The sequence below is a fragment of the Chaetodon trifascialis genome, chromosome 1, assembly GCF_039877785.1.
Source record: "Chaetodon trifascialis isolate fChaTrf1 chromosome 1, fChaTrf1.hap1, whole genome shotgun sequence".
Classification (NCBI taxonomy): Eukaryota; Metazoa; Chordata; class Actinopteri; order Chaetodontiformes; family Chaetodontidae; genus Chaetodon; species Chaetodon trifascialis.
The window spans coordinates 29,836,014-29,854,854 of record NC_092056.1 but is presented as its reverse complement, the minus strand read 5'-3'; the positions used below and the strand labels follow the sequence as shown (position 1 = coordinate 29,854,854).

At 42.8% G+C, this 18,841-nt stretch overlaps 1 protein-coding gene across 1 annotated transcript; it reads left to right on the top strand.

The window, feature by feature from the left end:
* The first annotated feature begins 977 nt into the window (after positions 1-977).
* On the top strand, positions 978-18,363 carry LOC139332580 (AP-2 complex subunit alpha-2-like). The gene is made up of 23 exons (XM_070964620.1): positions 978-1,177; positions 3,734-3,802; positions 6,389-6,531; positions 6,695-6,888; positions 8,166-8,295; positions 9,267-9,368; positions 9,452-9,560; positions 10,191-10,341; positions 10,756-10,924; positions 11,419-11,556; positions 11,640-11,822; positions 12,872-12,969; positions 13,207-13,438; positions 13,651-13,815; positions 14,088-14,177; positions 14,970-15,103; positions 15,411-15,493; positions 15,672-15,761; positions 16,082-16,205; positions 16,287-16,403; positions 16,720-16,789; positions 16,908-17,042; positions 17,194-18,363. Exons 1-23 carry the CDS (start codon positions 1,111-1,113, stop codon positions 17,269-17,271), a joined length of 2,871 nt encoding a protein of 956 aa, XP_070820721.1. The 5' UTR covers positions 978-1,110; the 3' UTR covers positions 17,272-18,363.
* The last annotated feature ends 478 nt before the right edge of the window (positions 18,364-18,841 follow it).

Genomic DNA, 18,841 nt, shown 5'->3' with positions numbered 1-18,841 from the left:
TTTCATCAAACTCCCAGGCTGGCCACAGCAGCACACTGGAATCACTCAGCTTGTCTATTAGTTGTAGGAAGTGTGACTTGGGTTCATTTTTGTTGACCAATAGTTGAATTGAGTCTCAAACTGATTATTATTGTTTGCTTCTTGGGATCCAGAAGAGCAGTTTTGTTGAGATAAGGACTCATTCATTGGTACTGAGCACTGACTGTCTGAGCATTTTCTACTTAAGTATCTAATTATCATTATGGATTATGCATGTTTTTCTCTTTTTTGCATTCTATTCATAGGCTAATGAATGAATGTGACCCTGACCCCAACCCTATACTTTTATACATGCCAATTACATGAACATAGTACATATGAATTAATACATGACAAAGTACACTTCTGTCTGAATGACAAAAAGCTATTACTTGAGCAGATAGATTAAGCCAGCAGTGTTACGTATTCCATGTCTGAAACAGCTCAAGTGTCCACAGATTAACTAAATAGGTGGGTGCATAATTGAGCATATCTGGTTTTGTGTCAGTGGAGAAGTATTGATGGTATTTCAACCGAGGGGAGTGTTAAGTGTCTATGTGTCTCTCCGAAGTAGCCCATTATATGTGTTGGTTAAATGAGAGATCGCTATGTGTACACAGAAAATTTAAAAGGTGGACTACAGAGTTGTGTCTGGTTTTCAGTGTATCTCTTATGTTCTGGTTGCTCCTGCAGTGTGTTTATGTCTCCGACTTTTCCAGGCGTTTACTGATCGCTGCGCACATTACGGCTGTACAGCGTCTGACATCGACTACTTGTGGTCGCTGATTTTAACACCTGCAACGCAGTTTCATGTTTCATTCAGCTGATCCACCTGAGAGACAGCCGCCGCTGTTGTTGTTGTGAAACTCCACATGTATGGAACGCAGCCCTGCTGTGGGTCGTAGCTGCAGCTCGAGATGAATGGGACGCAGCCTCCGTCTGTCTGGTTCCTGTCTCCGTCATTTATCGGGGCGCCCTGGACTACACAGCGCTTGCTAGCAGGTTAGCAAACTTTGGGACAAAGTTAGCCTGTGTAGTTGGGCTTTTTTGAAGACAGAGAGGACAACGTGACGTTAACAGAGCGTAAACAAGATGCCTGCGGTCTCTAAAGGGGACGGGATGCGTGGCCTGGCTGTCTTCATCTCTGACATCAGGAACTGTAAGTTTGTTTATCACATTCACACAGTTCTTGGTTCGGCTATCAGCAAGCTTGTTCGCCGGTGTCACGTTAACCAGCAGGAGTGATGTTACGGCTCAGACGAGTCTCCTTTGCTCTTTCTATACACAGTTTTAGCAAGTTCAAAGTATTGAAGTGTGTTTAGACAGCGGCTCAGCTGGCTGCTCTACGCCAGCTACGTTAGTTAGCTTCCAGATGCTAACGTCACGTCAAAGGGCGTGGACCTCACCGCTAACTGGAGATAATGACAAACTGCTGTTTAATCTGTGAACACGCTCAACTTTGTGGAATTAGTGGTTTTCTTATAGTTTTCTGCCAGAGATGTAGACAGTTGTCTTTTTTGTGAAACGTTAGAGCTGGCAGTGTCATTAGACTGTTAAGAATATTTCAGGTAAGTCAACGTGAACACACACAGCACAGCTGACGTGATGAGCAACTCTGCGTCTGCGTCCCCCCCCCTTTTCCTTCTGCCCTGTTAGTATATATAGTAGTATATATATATATAGTATATACACTGTAAATATGGTCAAATAAAGGTACTGAATTGATCAGTGCAAGTGTTTATTGAGTATTTAGCAACTGTGCTGAAAATATGACTTGGAGAAGTTTTACACTGTCTGTGTCAGAGTGGGAAACGTATGGAGACACATTGCACTCGTCAAAGGAAAACTAATTCAGAGATTATTATGAGTTGACTTTCACATCCCATAATTATAACTTGTAATATTGTAATTAGGACTAAACATTGCTGTAGTTGTTGTATAAATGCCTTGTAATTACATGGTTTGTATTTGACAGTTATGAGAAAAGAGACATGTTGTAGTAACGACGTCTTTCCCTGGCGTTTGTGAGAAAGAGTCATCACCACAATTGGTAGAGATGATGCTTTCTTTCTTGATTTGAGATTTCGGAAGGTACTGATGTCAATAAGCTTGTTTGAGATGAGCCCGATCAACACAGACAGTGCTTCCATTATCATTTTTCTTCATCATTCAATATCCACATAAACTTGAGCAGTAACAAATGTATTCAGTGAGTGCATTTCTGAAAATAACAGTTTACCACCATTGTGCATTCTCCATAAATACCCCCCCAAATGGAGTCAAGCCACCTCCGAACTGTTTGACTTCAGGCACTCTTTTTGATACCTCTCTTGACTGCATTCACTAATCTTTTCTACTTTCAGGGCAAGTTGCAACTCATCTCAAACAAGCCTGTTGTCTCATATGACTGACATGTCTATGTCAATAGTGCTCAGGCATTGTGATTCATTGGGAACATCCAGTCACAACCGCACGAAGCTCACACTGATTGACTTGTTGTCAGTCCATCAGTCCCAGCTACTGTAGGTCATTTCACAGCTCTATTCCAGTGGAATCCTACAGGGTGTAGCCACCACTTAATGCTGATGATCTACTGAAGAGGTTGTTGCATGTATGTGCACTCAGACTCCCTCATGGTTCCTATGCTTACATTCATAATTGTGGATAGATTTCTCAGAATTATGACACCATATTCTCACACAAAGCTTCCAGGAGTTTTTTTTGAATGATGTGATAAAGATCTCAAAGTAATAGGATACTGATCCCTTAAAAGCAAGATACAGATGTCATAATCGTAGGAAAAGTCTCAAATGTTTTTCTTTGGTGAATGCAATGTGTTTTGGTGCAAAAGAGGTGTAGTTTCAGTAATTCAATGTCAGGGGATTTTCAGTTTACAGAAAATGGCGTGAAAAGCAAAAAACATCTAGTGAGCAGCTCCTCTGTGGGTGACAACGCCTTGTTATTGAGAGAGGTCAGAGGAGAATGGCCAGACTGATTCAAGCTCATAGGAATGTGCCAGTAACTCAAACAGCCAAGCCTTACAGTAGTGCGAAGAAGAAACCAATGCACTACACATGGAGCCATGAAGCAGATGGGCTACAGCAGCACAAGCCCACAGCAGGTCCCCCTCCTGTCAGCTGAGAACAGGAAACTGAGGCTGCAGTGGGCACAGGCTCACCAACAGCCACAGTAGAACATCTGAAATACTGCCTGCAGGTCTGTTGAGTCTCCATTTCTATTGCAACATGCACATGTTAGGGTCCGAATTTGGTAGAAACAACCTGAATCCATGGATCCATCCTGCCTTGTGTCACCGGTTCATGCTGGTGATGTAATAGTGCAGCAACTGTGTGATGCTGTCATGTCAACATGGACCAGAATCTAAGGAATGTTTGTGGCACCTTGTTGAATCTGAATTAAGCACAATAACCAGAATGAACAGTTCAGGTTGTTCTGGTGGAAACAGGGCGTTCTACCCAGCACAAGAAAGGCGTTCCCAATAAAGTGGCCACTGAGTATGGCTAATATGTCTCTGCATCATGAAGCTCCAACAGTGCATTGACATTTCTCCAGTATACTGAACATGGCAACTGTAGTTAATTCCACTCAGCTCGTGGAAACGGAGCAGAGCAGTGTAAGCTGAAGGATGGTTTGTTCAACTTCATGAGTGGTCGCAGCACTACATAACACACAAAATATCTTCATCTGTTTGCAGGTAAAAGTAAAGAGGCAGAAATTAAGAGGATAAACAAAGAACTGGCCAATATCCGTTCCAAATTTAAAGGTAGGTGAATAATTCTGACAAACCGGGCTGAACTTCAGGGAGAAGGCAGCGCGTAGAAATGGAGGGCCACAAAACACTGACTTGTAACCCCTGGTGTATTTTGGGATTGGATTTGACTTTCATGACACAAGTTGTCCCGTTGCTGTTAATCCACTTCGCTAACTGACCCTGTGACTGTCTTGGCTTTGCCCCCTTTTTGCTTTCTTCTCAGTTTCTCGAGGGCTCTTGCTGTGCCTGCACTGTTAAAGGCTCACACACCTCACTGTGAATGTGTCTGCTTCAGGTCTTGTCCACTTGTTTACAGATATATTTTCCCCTGCATTTTGGCATCTTTTCCCTCTGTCACACATGCAAACAGCCTTTTAGGTCACTAAAACTCTTTAGAAGGCCTTCTGAAGAGCAGGTTGTAATAATGTCATCACCTCAGTCTGCACATGCCCATTGTTGTTTTGTGTAATGAGCATGTGCTTGAAACAACAACTACTGCTTCTCTATGTTTGGTTAGCACTGCTAGGTTTGATTACAAGTTTACCGCTTAACTCAGTGGTGTTCTATGGTTCTGGATTATTTTATTTAAAAAGAATAAGCTCATCTCCGCTGCTCTGAATGTTCTTCTCTGATGTTTGACCTATTGTTGACAGACTTTATTGCCACCAACTAGCCTCCAATGCTTGTTTGAGCATTTGGAATCATTTTTGTGTTCTCGTGTGAACAGAGGTATTATAAAACAATGGTGTACAGATTTTTTCTTTTTTAAACTGAGGGGAGAAATATCTGTATGTGTGGACAAGTCCTTAATCTCCTGTTGGTGTTGTTTCTCCTGCCACCTGTTCCTCACTGCCTATAATTAGTTTGCTCCAGAATGAAGCTGCCCTCTTCCCATAGTGCTCAGCGTACTGGCCTATGTTCATTGTAGCACTGTATGTGCTGTCCTCTCCCTGCATTAAATCAAGGTTTGACCAATGGCTTTGGTTGTGAGTGTTTTCCTTTGTGCTTGTCCTTGTGCATAAGTTCTGAAAGTTGAAAAATTGTCGGCCACTGCCATGCCAAATCTAACACTGGAAAAGTATGGGGGGAGGAGGTTTCAGGTGGTGTTCAGCAACAGTTTAGTGGAGCTTCAGCAGCAGTCTCTACAGCTCTGGTTACATGCACGTCCTGGGCATAATTAAAAACAGAGGGCATAAAAAGCTGGCCATAGTCAAGTCCTTCCAAGAATTCAACAACTAACATTAAGCAATAAAGGTGCATCAACAAAAGTAGTTTGTGTTTTTGAATGATTTCATTTACTCATTTAATTGACATCGTAATGAAAAACTAAGCAAAAAGTGTTCACGAGGACAGACGTGTCTTCTCCTTCAGCTGTCCCAGCTGCGACAACCACAGATGCATTTGGCTGATAGCCACCAGTTAAAAGGGTTGCCTGTTAAACTGAAACACTGGCAACTTTTAAGGTGGAATGGTTTCTTGCATGCTACTCAATGCATGAGATTAATTAGTCAACACAATTACATTTACACCTCAGCTGCATTTGTCCAAGAGCTAGAATTTTTCCAAGCTGTGGGGCCAGACTTTCTAATAAAGCAACATTTATTTAGGCCTTATTAGTGTATTATTGGTGATTTTTTTTTGCCATTGTAACAAATTATGATCCTTTATTAGTGTGAATAGACTCTTATTGAAAATCCACAATGGTAACTAAATGCTTGAAATTTCTCTCAGGCGTCCATCAAAGAGGCAGTCACTGCTCAATACAAAACCCAATTATGTGATGATTGGATCTTCAGGCACTTAAAAAAAAGTATATGAATATCAATCAGATTATGCAAACTGTGAACATGGCAGAGCGTTGCTCTATGCTGTAGAGGGATTAGACTGATAAAGTACTCTTGTTGGGAAGCTTTTACAGTACCATAAAGAGTTGTTGTCAACTCGAGTAATGTTATCTTCCCCTCACCTGTTTCTCCTCAGATCCCTTTCCTTCATGTGTAACAACCCCGTCTGTGAGCAGAGAGGAGGGAAACTAGCACGACTGTAACTGACAGCAAAAGCAGTCAAGACTGAGTTCAAATGAAATGAGTGCACATAAATAAATTAGATTACATAAAGAAACTGGGGTTCATCAAATATACCTGTGTATTACTGTCGCAAAGCCAGGTTAACGTGCATCCAGCATCTACCAGATCTTACTGTCTAACCAAGACAATACAAGACACAGAACAGAAGATCAGCAATGACTTTGACTATTTATAAAAAATATCTCTGGATCAGATGAAGCATGAACCACAAACACGTGACAAATTCAAATTCTGGTGATGGCCTGAAGTGCCAAATCTATATCGACTCTTGTTGGGTCCACCTGTCGATTATTAGGGTATGAAAATTGGGATCAGTCTAATTCCACCCTGCCTTTTCCTCCATTACTCACCAGTTTGGTATGAAATGACTGAAGATGAATTTATTGCCCATCTTACTCACAGGGAATGGCAGGCCAATGAGATCGCTGCATTTGTTACATGATGTAGACATTCAATGCCTTTTTTGTTTGTGTGGATGTGTGTGTGTATTTATTTGTGTGTGTGTGACTAGGAGACAAGGCTCTCGATGGCTACAGTAAAAAAAAGTATGTCTGCAAGCTGCTCTTTATCTTTCTTCTGGGCCATGATATCGACTTTGGACACATGGAGGCCGTCAACCTCCTCAGCTCCAACAAGTACACAGAAAAACAAATAGTAAGTTTGTCCTCATGTTCATTCAGTGTGTAAAGTGGATCTTTTATCATGTGAATGCACCTGTGTGAAGGTGTGGGGATTAAGGAGTGTAAAGATGACTTTACATACATTGTCCTTTATATGGTGGAATTGCACTAAAAACATTTCGCCTTGTCCCTTTCAGGGTTACCTCTTTATCTCAGTTCTGGTGAACTCTAACAGCGACCTCATCCGTCTAATCAACAATGGCATTAAGAATGACCTGGCCAGCCGCAACCCGACTTTCATGAACCTGGCCCTGCACTGCATTGCTAATGTGGGCAGCAGAGAGATGGCTGAGGCCTTTGCTTCTGATATTCCCAGGATCCTGGTGGCAGGGTTCGTACATAAACCTTTATGCAGACAGATTTGAACTGCCTCTAAGTTAAGCTAAGTGCTTACTGTTACTCAATAACTTGGTTACATTTGATGAGCATTTATCAAAATAAGTAATTTCCTGCATGAATTGTTGCAATTACACGCGCTGACATTCTTGACTTAAAGGTATAATCCTTAAGAATTTAATTATTTCGTACCCAATTTCCGCTGATATTTCTTCTGCAATAGCTGTTCGCTGCTTTCACATTCTGTCATTGCCTCTCATGTATTTATAGTTTTCGTTGAAAGTGGTGCAATCTGCTAATGCTGCGTGGGATTCAAATTGCTGTCACATGCGATTGACAGGAAACCATGTATGCATGTATTTCAACATGCCTCCCGGTTTGCTGATAGCTTTGCTATTGTTGTGTAAGAGCAGGGTATGCTCACTTCCTTAAAAAGTCTGAGAAGGCCTTCAATTTGATTTTTATACTCCATTATTTAAATGTCCCGAAAAGACTTGCCAATTTTAACTTTTGAGATGATGCGTGTGATTTTCTCTCAATGAGAGAGAGAGAGAGAGAGAGAGAGAGAGAGAGAGAGAGAGAGAGAGAGAGAGAGAGAGAGAGAGAGAGAGAGAGAGAGAGAGAGAGAGAGAGAATTCATGTGATGTCCGGTGGTGTAGTCAGCTGATTGCAGCATGTATCACATGGTCACCTGGATTTGGAAGAAGATTAGCAGACTTTGTTTATGAAATAATGTCACGCACTGCTCACTACAGCTCCAAAGAAAAGACGACACTTCTTATTATTTCCAGCTGTGGAACAGTATTGTTTTATAACATTACTTTCATTTTGGCCATTTCTATAAATTTCAAAGTTAGAAGCTGATGTGTAGGCGTGTAAAGGCATTTGTTTCATGTACTGCGTTCTAGCAATTCATTGCATTAAACAGTTTGATCATCATATTTTGATTATTTTGTGAATTTGCCTAGATTTTTTATTTGGAGATACATATATAGTATTAGAAAAATATCCATATAGTGATTGGTTTAGAAAGTGTTGTCCAGCCAGCGTTTTACATGTCTTTGTTGAGATCTTAAACAGAGCTGTTGCATTTCTGACCGAGCAGCTGCTCAAGGACTCTGTACTGCTGAAATGCACTTACTGTTGCTATTAGTAACCACAGGTGTTGCCTAATTAACCAGGACTGAAGTCTGTGAAACTGTGACAGCGACCACTTGTTGACTGCATGTGTTGGATTATGATGAGTGAGTGTCTTGTGCATGTCTCTATCAGGGACACCATGGACAGCGTGAAACAGAGTGCAGCTCTATGTCTGCTGCGACTCAACAGGACGTCTGCTGACCTGGTGCCCATGGGTGAATGGACAGCACGAGTGGTCCATCTTCTCAATGACCAGCACCTGGTAAGACAGTAGCTGTGTCCCAGTTCCATGCTACATACGGATAAATGAAATATCCTCAAAGCAGACAGTATGCACACTGAATATGGTCCATTTCAGAGCATGCTGTCGATACACACCATTCTCCCACAATGCAGTGCACAAGGGAAATGTTGCTTAGAGCTGGAAAAAAAAAATTGTATCATTGATGCCTGACGTTGTACATATTGTATAATTTTTGGAGCAATCTTTTTCTCCAATAGACTGCTCCAGCGCCGATGTCACAAGCACTGCTTCAGGAAGTCATTCCTGTCACGAGCCATCACACTGTACAATAGCAATGTAAACAGTTAGTCCACCAACCTCACAAACTCTTGTGTTTACATATTACTTTTACATATTATCTGCACTACTGCAATGTTGCACATATAGTCTACGATTTACACTTACCTATAATCTTTACTGCACAATTTTTTTTTGCTGTTTTTTGCTGTAAATACTGTTTATATACTTAGTTACATTGTATTTTTATTATAGTATTATAATATTATATGCTATGTATTATACATTATATTACATATTATGTAACTATATATTTAGTTTTGTTACTTTTTTCTAAATAATTGTTGATACATTCTGTGTTTGCCTGTATGTTAATTGCTACTGCAACAAAATAATTTCCCAGATTGGGATCAATAAAGAAGCAGTCCAAAGTCTAAAGTCATTTCCTGTTAGCATAAATTGGTAAAGTGTGTTCATTTTTTGACAGCATCTGCTTTGTTCAGCCCACTCACTCACTCACTCACTCACTCACTCACTCACTCACTCACTCACTCACTCACTCACTCACTCACTCACTCACTCACTCACTCACTCACTCACTCACTCACTCACTCACTCACTGTGTCTGTGTACCTGAAAGAGGCCCAGGTTGATGAAGTACTGTGTCAGCTGGTCTGTATTGCTTGTATAAAGGTGTGTTTGTCTGTCTCCAGGGAGTGGTAACAGCAGCCACCAGCCTTATTACCACTCTGGCCCAGAAGAGTCCTGACGACTTCAAAACCTCCATCTCGCTGGCTGTGGCCAGGCTCAGTAGAGTGGGTATCTTTCTGTCACATTATATCGCACTGAGGTCAAAGATCAAGTCTGTTGATATGTTGTCTTGTTCTTGCTTGTCCAGATCGTGACTTCCGCATCCATCGACCTACAGGACTATACGTACTACTTTGTGGCTGCACCTTGGTTGTCTGTCAAACTGCTGCGCCTGCTACAGTGCTACCCTCCACCTGGTACAGCACAGTCGTGTTTTTCTGGAGAAATTGTGATCCACTGTAGAAAAGTTCAGACCAATCACCTGACAAATGATGAGCAGAACTTCATCACTGTGTGTGCTCATAGAACAAAGTTTTGAACATTTGCTACGCTGAACATGGTATTCATGGTCCCCACATGATCATTCCTGATTCAGTTATTCCAGTTTTTGACATTTCTGGTGTTTGCCCTTTATTCTGCTACCAGGTCGATTATCAACTTTGTCCATAAGGTAATCAATGGCCACATTTTCATCAAACTTGCTCTGGGTATAACTGTTGACCATGGTAATCCCATTACCTTTCATCCAGTATGACCCTTAGGCTGAAAGCAGAAACATTTTAACTCAGATAAACCTATAGCAAAGAGCCTTGATGTGATCAGTTTATCTCACTCTTTTGGATTATGAGGCAGCAAAAACATTGTTTACATTGACATCCAGCTGAAATTCAACAACATGTTCTTCCTGTTGAAGTCTGTCTGACTCTTTGTTAATATGACAAAGATATAATGAAGTCCCTATGCTAATAGTCTGCAGAAGTAATGATGTTGACAAGAGTTAAAGCAAAGGCTAGCAGGCGTTCACATCACAGCCTTTGTTGTTGCAGAGGATGCAGCGCTGCGAAGTCGTCTGACAGAGTGTCTGGAGACCATCCTCAATAAAGCCCAGGAGCCGCCCAAGTCCAAGAAGGTTCAGCACTCCAACGCAAAGAATGCCGTGCTGTTCGAAGCCATCTCCCTTATTATCCATCATGACAGGTTAGTCTCTTCTGGTGGTCACGGAATTGCTGTCAAGTCGTGGAATTACAGAGGAGTGTTCTGGAAAAGGAAAACCAGCTAATTCATTCATTCATTCATCTTCTACACCGCCTATCCCTTTCGGGGTTGCGGGGGAAAACCAGCTAATTTCGGTGAATTTTCTAGAGGGTTTTATCATCGGTCAGCAGCATGTGGTATTAGATGTTAGCTTTCAGTCCCTCTGTGGCAGACACCAGACTGTTAGCACAGCATTAAAAACCAGGTCATGCTTTATCTTTGCACTTCACATCAATGCCACAGGGCAAACCCTGCTACCATTAGTTCACTTCTCTGTGAACTACCTGACAGTTTGTAGATGCTGATTGTGCGTTGGCGTTTGGACACTACAGCCAGTTGTTGTATCTTTTCTCTCAGTGAGCCCACCCTATTGGTACGAGCCTGCAACCAGCTAGGCCAGTTTCTGCAGCACAGGGAAACCAACCTCCGATATTTGGCTTTGGAGAGCATGTGCACACTGGCCAGCTCTGAGTTTTCTCATGAGACAGTAAAGACGCATATAGAAACTGTGATCAACGCTCTAAAGGTGAGTCCTTCAGCAGTTGTGTGTGCCTTTGATAAGCTTTTCAGGTTAATGTGAAAATGATGTGAACGACTTAAATCATTTTGCTCAGAACTAGGTGGTTACTGCTCCACGTGATGTTTAAAGGACCAGTGTGCAGGATTTGCTGGAATCAAGCAGTGAAGTTGTAGCTGGGTCCGGTCTGGTGCCGGCACTGGTTACAAACAAGTGCTTTATTAAAAACGGCCTATACAAACGTATAGGCAAAGATGCAGGCGTTCCAGGACCTGTGCACCTCCTGTCAGTTCCTCCATCTTATTCCATAAAGATGGCACACTAGAGGTCATTAAGGAGAGCATGGATATGTTTGTCTTTGTAGATTGTAGGTACATTCCATGGCCTTCCCCTAAACAGTGTCTGGCTAACAGTGGAGTTTAAGTAGTTGATACAGCTGATAAAATCTGTATGACATCTGTCATTTCATGCACTCACACATGTTTTTTTGGTTTTCTATACAGACAGAGCGAGATGTGAGCGTTCGCCAGCGGGCTGTTGATCTGCTCTATGCCATGTGTGACCGCAGCAACGCCAAGCAGATTGTTGCAGAGATGCTGAGCTACCTGGAGACTGCTGACTACTCAATCAGAGAGGAGATAGTGGGTCATCAGTACAAGCCAGGATGGCATTTAGTTCCTCTGCGTGCTGCTCTCCCGCTCAGCTTACTGCTTCTTTTCCTCAGGTGCTCAAGGTGGCTATCCTGGCAGAAAAATACGCTGTGGACTACACCTGGTACGTGGACACCATCCTCAACCTAATCCGCATCGCTGGTGACTATGTCAGTGAGGAGGTGTGGTATCGTGTCATCCAGATTGTCATAAACCGAGATGATGTCCAAGGCTATGCTGCCAAGACCGTGTTTGAGGTAGGCATGAAGATTTATGCCCTCACAGATCAGCTTGGCTGTCAGTGTGCACCCTCAGCGTCTGCCTCATCGGTGTTATTACGTCACATTTCCTAGCAAACTTTTCCATGTACGCGCCAAGAGGTCTAAATGTGAGCGAAGTGGAAATCGGCTCAAACTCGTTATACTATTGGGGAATCCATATCTGAGCTCAGTCACATGGGTGAAAAATGGCAGATCCATGTCAGCAGCCATCTCCGGGCCTCACATGGGCCTTTTGTTGTCTCTCTTTTAGGTGCACATTTAAGAACAGGCGTCTCTTTGTCCAGTCCCTTTACGGGTGCACAGACTGACACACTGTACTGTTCAGTGCAGCAAGTATCAATGTCCGCAGCTGTTTCAGGCATTTTTAAATAAGGCTAAATACGGCTATTTCCATTACTTCCTTTGCTCTGGATGCAGCAGAATGCCACACACAGCCGTCCCCTTGTTTGCTAAAATAACTTGAACCACACAAGGATCGAGTGAGTCCTTATTGAATTTTATAGAATCCATCTGTGAAGCTGTTTGCATTTCTTTCATAATGTACAACTATTCTAAACATGGTGCTTCACAAATGTTAGCTGGCTTTAAGTGTGCACTGTGCAGCTGAATATTCAGAGGGAACATACAAATATCAATTTAAAAAGGTTTGAATCAGACTCTGAGTTGGCAGATATTAAATAGTATCAGTGGGATGGGCGGGTCAGATGTCGTGGAGACATTCCTAGCAGCAGTAATGACCCTCACAACCTAAAGTTAAAAATACTAATGAAAGTGAGACTGTTGACAAAAATTAAGTTTTTCCAGAGGCAGACAAAACAGACCCTTTGGCCTGCTTACACGTTCCCTCAAGACATCCTCAAGGAGTTTACACAGTGGGAACCCAGTGGGGGATTGTTGCTGGAGTATGTGAGGCGGTGTTGCAGGGTGGTTCCCACCTGTTCCATCTATAATGTGACAGTAGATAGTGTGTGGTTTCTTCCATGTTGTTCTAACCCACTGCTGTCGTGCTTTGTGAATGCTTGCAGGCACTCCAGGCTCCTGCCTGCCATGAGAACCTGGTTAAGGTCGGGGGTTACATCCTGGGAGAGTTTGGGAACTTAATTGCTGGGGACTCACGCTCCAGGTACAGATGGCATCCACTGCTTTGAGAATTGTATCATTTTTGTCTAAGTTTTGGCTCAAGGCTTCAAAAACAAAAGAAGAATATTCTTCTCACTTGTGTCAAGTGGTATTCAGCCATGCAGACACTTAGCAGTGCTGACTGCATTTGAAAATTCAGCAGTGGGCTTGGTTCAGTCCTGAGTTGACCTGAGTGTTAGAAGCTCTTACTGTTGCTGCTTTGTGTCGTCTTCTCCTTCAGCCCTCTGGTCCAGTTCAACCTGCTACACTCCAAGTTCCATCTGTGCTCTGTGCCCACTCGGGCACTGTTGCTGTCAGCCTACATCAAGTTCATTAACTTGTTTCCAGAAGTGAAGGCCACGATCCAAGATGTCCTGCGCTCGGACAGCCAGCTCCGCAACGCTGACGTGGAGCTTCAACAGAGGGCTGTGGAGTACCTGAGGCTCAGCTGCATCGCCAGCACCGACATACTGGTTAGTGAATTATGCAGGTGTCCGTCTCACACACGCTCAAGCTTTCAAAGCTATGCAGACACAGATCACGGTGGGAATTGTGATCGGACTTTTTGACTCTATGCGATTGCTCTACATCTGTGAAATAATTGAGAATGACCTCAGTGGTGCTGTCTGTGTCAGCCTGGCCTGAAGCCTTACGGTATCGTCTTGTCCTCTCCGTCCCTCCTCAGGCCACAGTCTTAGAAGAGATGCCTCCCTTCCCAGAGAGAGAGTCTTCAATCCTGGCCAAGCTGAAGAGGAAGAAGGGCCCAGGACACCTGCCAGACATCGACGATGTCCGGCGGAATGTCAACGGCAGCACCGAGCACAGCGAGGACACCGAAGCCACCAAAAAAGTAACTGCTCCCAACAAGTGACGCTTTGCATTCAGATCTGCACGTTTCAGAATGATCTGCTATGAATCAAGCCTGCACACACAGATATCATGATGTGTATTGTTGTATATTGCTTTTTACTGGTTTCCAGCCTTTTGTCCATTGCCTTTATTTCCTTCCGTTTTTAGCATTTCCTTGATCTCTACATTCACTTGTCTTTTCTCCTCCCTTCTCTGCTCTTCAACCCCTATCCTTCTTTCCCTCTTTCCTCCCTTCTTTTCTTTCTCCATCAGTCTTCTCCTTCACTGATGGCAGACCTTGTATCTACCAACAGACCCCGCCCTGCCTCCTCTAGTCCCATCATGCTCTCTGCTGGGACCATGGTATATTCATAGCTAGAAACGACACGCAGTATAGTGAATACGTACTGTGATTATTCTTTACTACAGAGTGGCAGCTACTCTTGTCTTCTGTGTTATTTTTTATGTGGTTGATCTACTGGAAAAGTGTGACATTCTGTTTCTGTTATTGCGTCATTATACCAATCAGTTTTTATGTGCTCGTATGTCAAAGGATTTTGCTCCGAGGCTCCCCTGGTCATCTTGACGTGCTCTATGCTTTTTTACATAAACCAGCACTGAATGAGCACAGAATGGCCAACACGAGCTCGAACCTCTCTCTATGATGTGGGACAAACCCAGCATTTAAATGTGTTGGAGCAGCTGTTGAAAGAAAACCTGAACAAAACGCTGCATTTAGTGGAAATCAATGCTCAGCGAGCAAGGCTATGTTTTCAAGTGACAGACAGTTTAGATTGTGCTTGATAGCTAACTTTATGTGAAAGAAGCTCTACATTCAGAGGCTGTACAGTGTGACGTTCTTCAGTCTGTAGCACCTCAGGGAAGCTGAGAGCACGACATGGACTCAGACAGCAGCATGGGAAATGCCCAAAATGCTCCAACACACAAAGGCTGTGGTGTTATTATAGTTTACATTTCCTTACACAAAATGTGAGAAGAGTTCAAATTTCAGAAAGTAGAGAATTAAATGGCTTGCTTTGGGATTATCTATGTATTCAGCCTGGCACGGTGGCCTTGTGTTTAATTAGTGTTCTTTGATGTGCTTTGAATGTAGATACTGTATGTTAAAGATGTTTGCTGGTGTTTCTCTCTCAGGGTTCTGCCCACCCCTTCACAGACCTGCTCAATCTAAACTCCACCCCTTCAGCAGGAGCCAGTCTGCTGGTCGACGTCTTTTCTGACAGCCAAGCGCCTGCAGCCGTAGACGTGTGTGAGGAGCATTTTCCCAGGTGGGACCATGCTGTGAGCTTGGTTGATGAAATCACAAGAGACAGAAGTTACAATCATGTGTAATGGTTACACATGCTGCAGAGTAATCCACATTCCTGTAAATAATGGGAATGTGGATTATTTGAAAAAGCTGACACATAAGAGACGGAGGTATCGTGACTTTTAGTCTGTAGTCTGGGTCAAACTCTTCAAACACTGGATCCTGCTTTTCCGATCATGGAAGTGCAAACCTTTGAAATGTTCCATATGAAACAAAAAATGTAAGTTCTTATTGTAAATTTGTAATTGTGTGCTTGTAAATTGCAGATTTGTGTGTAAGAACAACGGCGTCATCTATGAGAACCAGCTCTTGCAGATTGGACTGAAGTCTGAGTACAGGCAGAACCTGGGTGAGCAGCACCTGTTTGTCTCCAGTGTGCTTGAGTTCTGCATTTTTAGAGAATATTCAAAAGAATTAGGTTCCAAAATAGGATTAATAATGATCAACTATATGCAGTGGAAACAGGTCAGATGTGAGTAGTTTTGTAGTATGAACTCAAACATAGTTTACCTGCTATTGTCCCACAGGTCGCATATATATTTTCTATGGCAACAAGACATCCACCCAGTTCCTCAGCTTCTCCTCGTCAGTGAGCAGCCACGACACGCTCAAGGCTCATATCCTTTCCACTGTGTGGTAACTTGTTACAGACTTGATTGTCCAATTCCAGCCTGTAAGAAGCCCCGCAGTTAACACAAGTAACTAAAACAAGTACAACTACGTCTTCCCAGCCAATCAGGGCTTTGGGGGTCATTTCTGCAGGTCTGCTGTCTCTACACACCATTCAGAGGTCCACGAAAAACCTTCAGTTTGCAAACAACACGACAAACTGCAGCGTGTGAATGGCTGTGGATACTTTCCAAAGCTGCTGTAGGTGTGCTGAGATGTATGTTGGTGTCATTTAGATATCTATAGAATCCTTGACCACTGTCTCCACAGCTGAATGTCCAGGCTAAGACAGTAGACCCCATAATAGAGGCTGGGGCTCAGGTCCAGCAGATCCTCAACATTGAGTGTGTGTCAGATTTCACAGACGCACCGGTACTCAACATCCAGTTCAGGTTGGTGTCTGAATGCATGCTTTTTATGTCTTCTTGTATATGCTGCGCTCTGTATGCTGATTACTCCATGTGTGTGAACAGATACGGTGGAACTCTTCAGAACATGGCAGTGAAGCTCCCAGTGATGCTCAACAAGTTTTTCCAGCCCACAGAGATGACATCTCAAGACTTCTTCCAGCGCTGGAAGCAGCTCGGAGCGTAAGACTCCCTTTACAGCCGCAGTGCACCACCGTCCCGTGGTGTTTTTACTCTTCCTCTTCTTTCGTTTTATTGACCAAACAATTCATTCATTCATTGAAAAAACAATTTTAGTCCTGTCCCTTGTTGGGTTCAGATAGCCACTCTGTTGGACCTGGTTCCAAGTTCCTGGATTATCCAAACAGACTGAGGCTGAAATAGGTTGTGTGGTCTCAGTTTTTGCAGTGGATAGCATTCTGTAGTAACATGTTCCTGTTTTGCTGCGCTGCCCCCCTTCCTGAGATAAGTTATTATCTGCTATGGCTTCTCTCCTCAGTCCTCAGCAAGAGGTTCAGAACATCTTCAAGGCCAAACACCCAATGGACATAGATGTTGCCAAGGCCAAGGTAAAATCTGTAGACATGAAGCAGCTGTGTGTAAGGACGCCATCGAGGCAGTCTGCATGAGTGGTTCGATGCTTTTATCATAAACGCTTTATAATCATAAAGTTGAATTCTTTTGCAGATCTTAGGTTTTGGTGTGGCTCTGTTGGACGGAGTGGATCCTAACCCAGCAAACTTTGTTGGAGCTGGAGTCATTCACACCAAGAACACTCAGGTGGGCTGCCTGCTCAGACTGGAGCCCAACACACAAGCACAGGTAAAGACACACACACACACACACACACACACACACACACACACACACACACACACACACACACACACACACACACACACACACACAGACTCCTCCCTGGCCTGAACGATCTCACAGCCCGTGTAACTGTGTGTGTGTGTTTTCTCTTCAGATGTACCGTCTCACCCTCCGGACCAGCAGGGACTCTGTGTCTCAGAGACTGTGTGATCTCCTCTCTGAACAGTTTTAGTCTCAGTCCAGCACCAGCATTTTTACACCTCTGCTCTCAGAGTCTTTTGTTTGAATCGATTTGTTGTACAGTGTCTTTTTTTTTTCTTACTACATCTAAATGAAGTGAAACATATTCTTCACACATAGCTTCACTAATATGCCACTGCTTTATTCTACCTTGTCCTCTGCAGACGGTCCAGCGAGGCCGAGGGTTCTGCAGCTCCAGAACGTTTTTGAAATAGTGTGTTGTTGCTGCTCGGGTACTGCCTTCCTTATTCAGACACTTTGAAGAGTTACTTAGGAAGCATTCACAAGATTAAGTTAGCTGAAAATCTCAGTAGGATTGTACCTATGATACCAATGATCTCAACAATGAATTCATTTGTTCGATAGCGTTTCTATAAAACATTTATTCTTGTAGTGATTCAAACAAATATTGCACAGAACTGGGAAGCTTTCCTGAACTTCTCACCCATTTTGCACTTGTTAGATAAAGAAATAGATAACAAAAGTAGAATAAATAGATTTAGAGAAGAGAATTTTGACCTTGATGTCAGAATTCTTACTTATTTCACCACTTCTACATGTCTGTCATCTCAGGAGGAAAAGCAAAGCTTTGCATTGTGGTATTTTTTTGAACAAAAAATAGACTTTGCTTCCATTTTGTGAATTTTTGAGCTACATTGTGCATAAATTTGACACATAGAATTCAGACACTCAAATAAAATGGCATAAAGTTCAATATAGAACACTAGGTAGCAAGTGGATCTCAGTTTCTGGTAGTGATGAATTCATATTATACTCCACACAATTGTGCCTGTGAACCTTTGTAACTTACTGTGAGGAACAGAAAGCCTTGAAATAGAGTAAGAGTGTTATTCTAAGTTTGAAGCACTGCCACGCTGTCACACTACTTTCACCTGATTGCATTTTTTCCCACAAAGCACTGCCAAACTGGTCATATCTCTGCGTTTCAATAACTCAATGTATGTTCTGTTTTATGAAATGTACTCTACTTACTATCATAATCCTTGGTGGCTTGTCCAGCATAGAGACTGGCTGAGTTGAAACTCAGTCTTCCCACTACAACCATTAAAGCAGTGTAAATATGGCCGGTGGTTTTACACTGGGTTGTCAAGAGTCCAGGAAGTCTGTGCCCAACCAGGAAATAGTCATAACCATCTCCTGGCCGTAGCTTCATATTTAACAGGCAGGTATTAAAGTGTTAGTGATCCTCTTGTGTAGCTCTCAGCCAGAAAACAAACAAGAGTATGTACAAAAATATTCATCTAAATTAGTAAGATTCATTTAGGAATAAATGTAAAGAAAGTAAGAAAAAGTCTTTACATTGTGGTAAAGGGTTTGGCAGATTCATGAATAGAGGTCCGTTAATCTGGACCTGAGAAGCTTTACTGTGACGTGGAATTTTACCAAATGGACACCATGTTTTTACAATGGCTCTGGGCCCACAACCATTTACTTCATGTCTTGTAGAATATAAGGTTTGACATCACTTTCCGAGCTGTGGGCTCGACCCTTTTGCAGGTCTTCAGCTTGTTTAGCTTTGTCAGGCCCTGAAGATCCGAGCT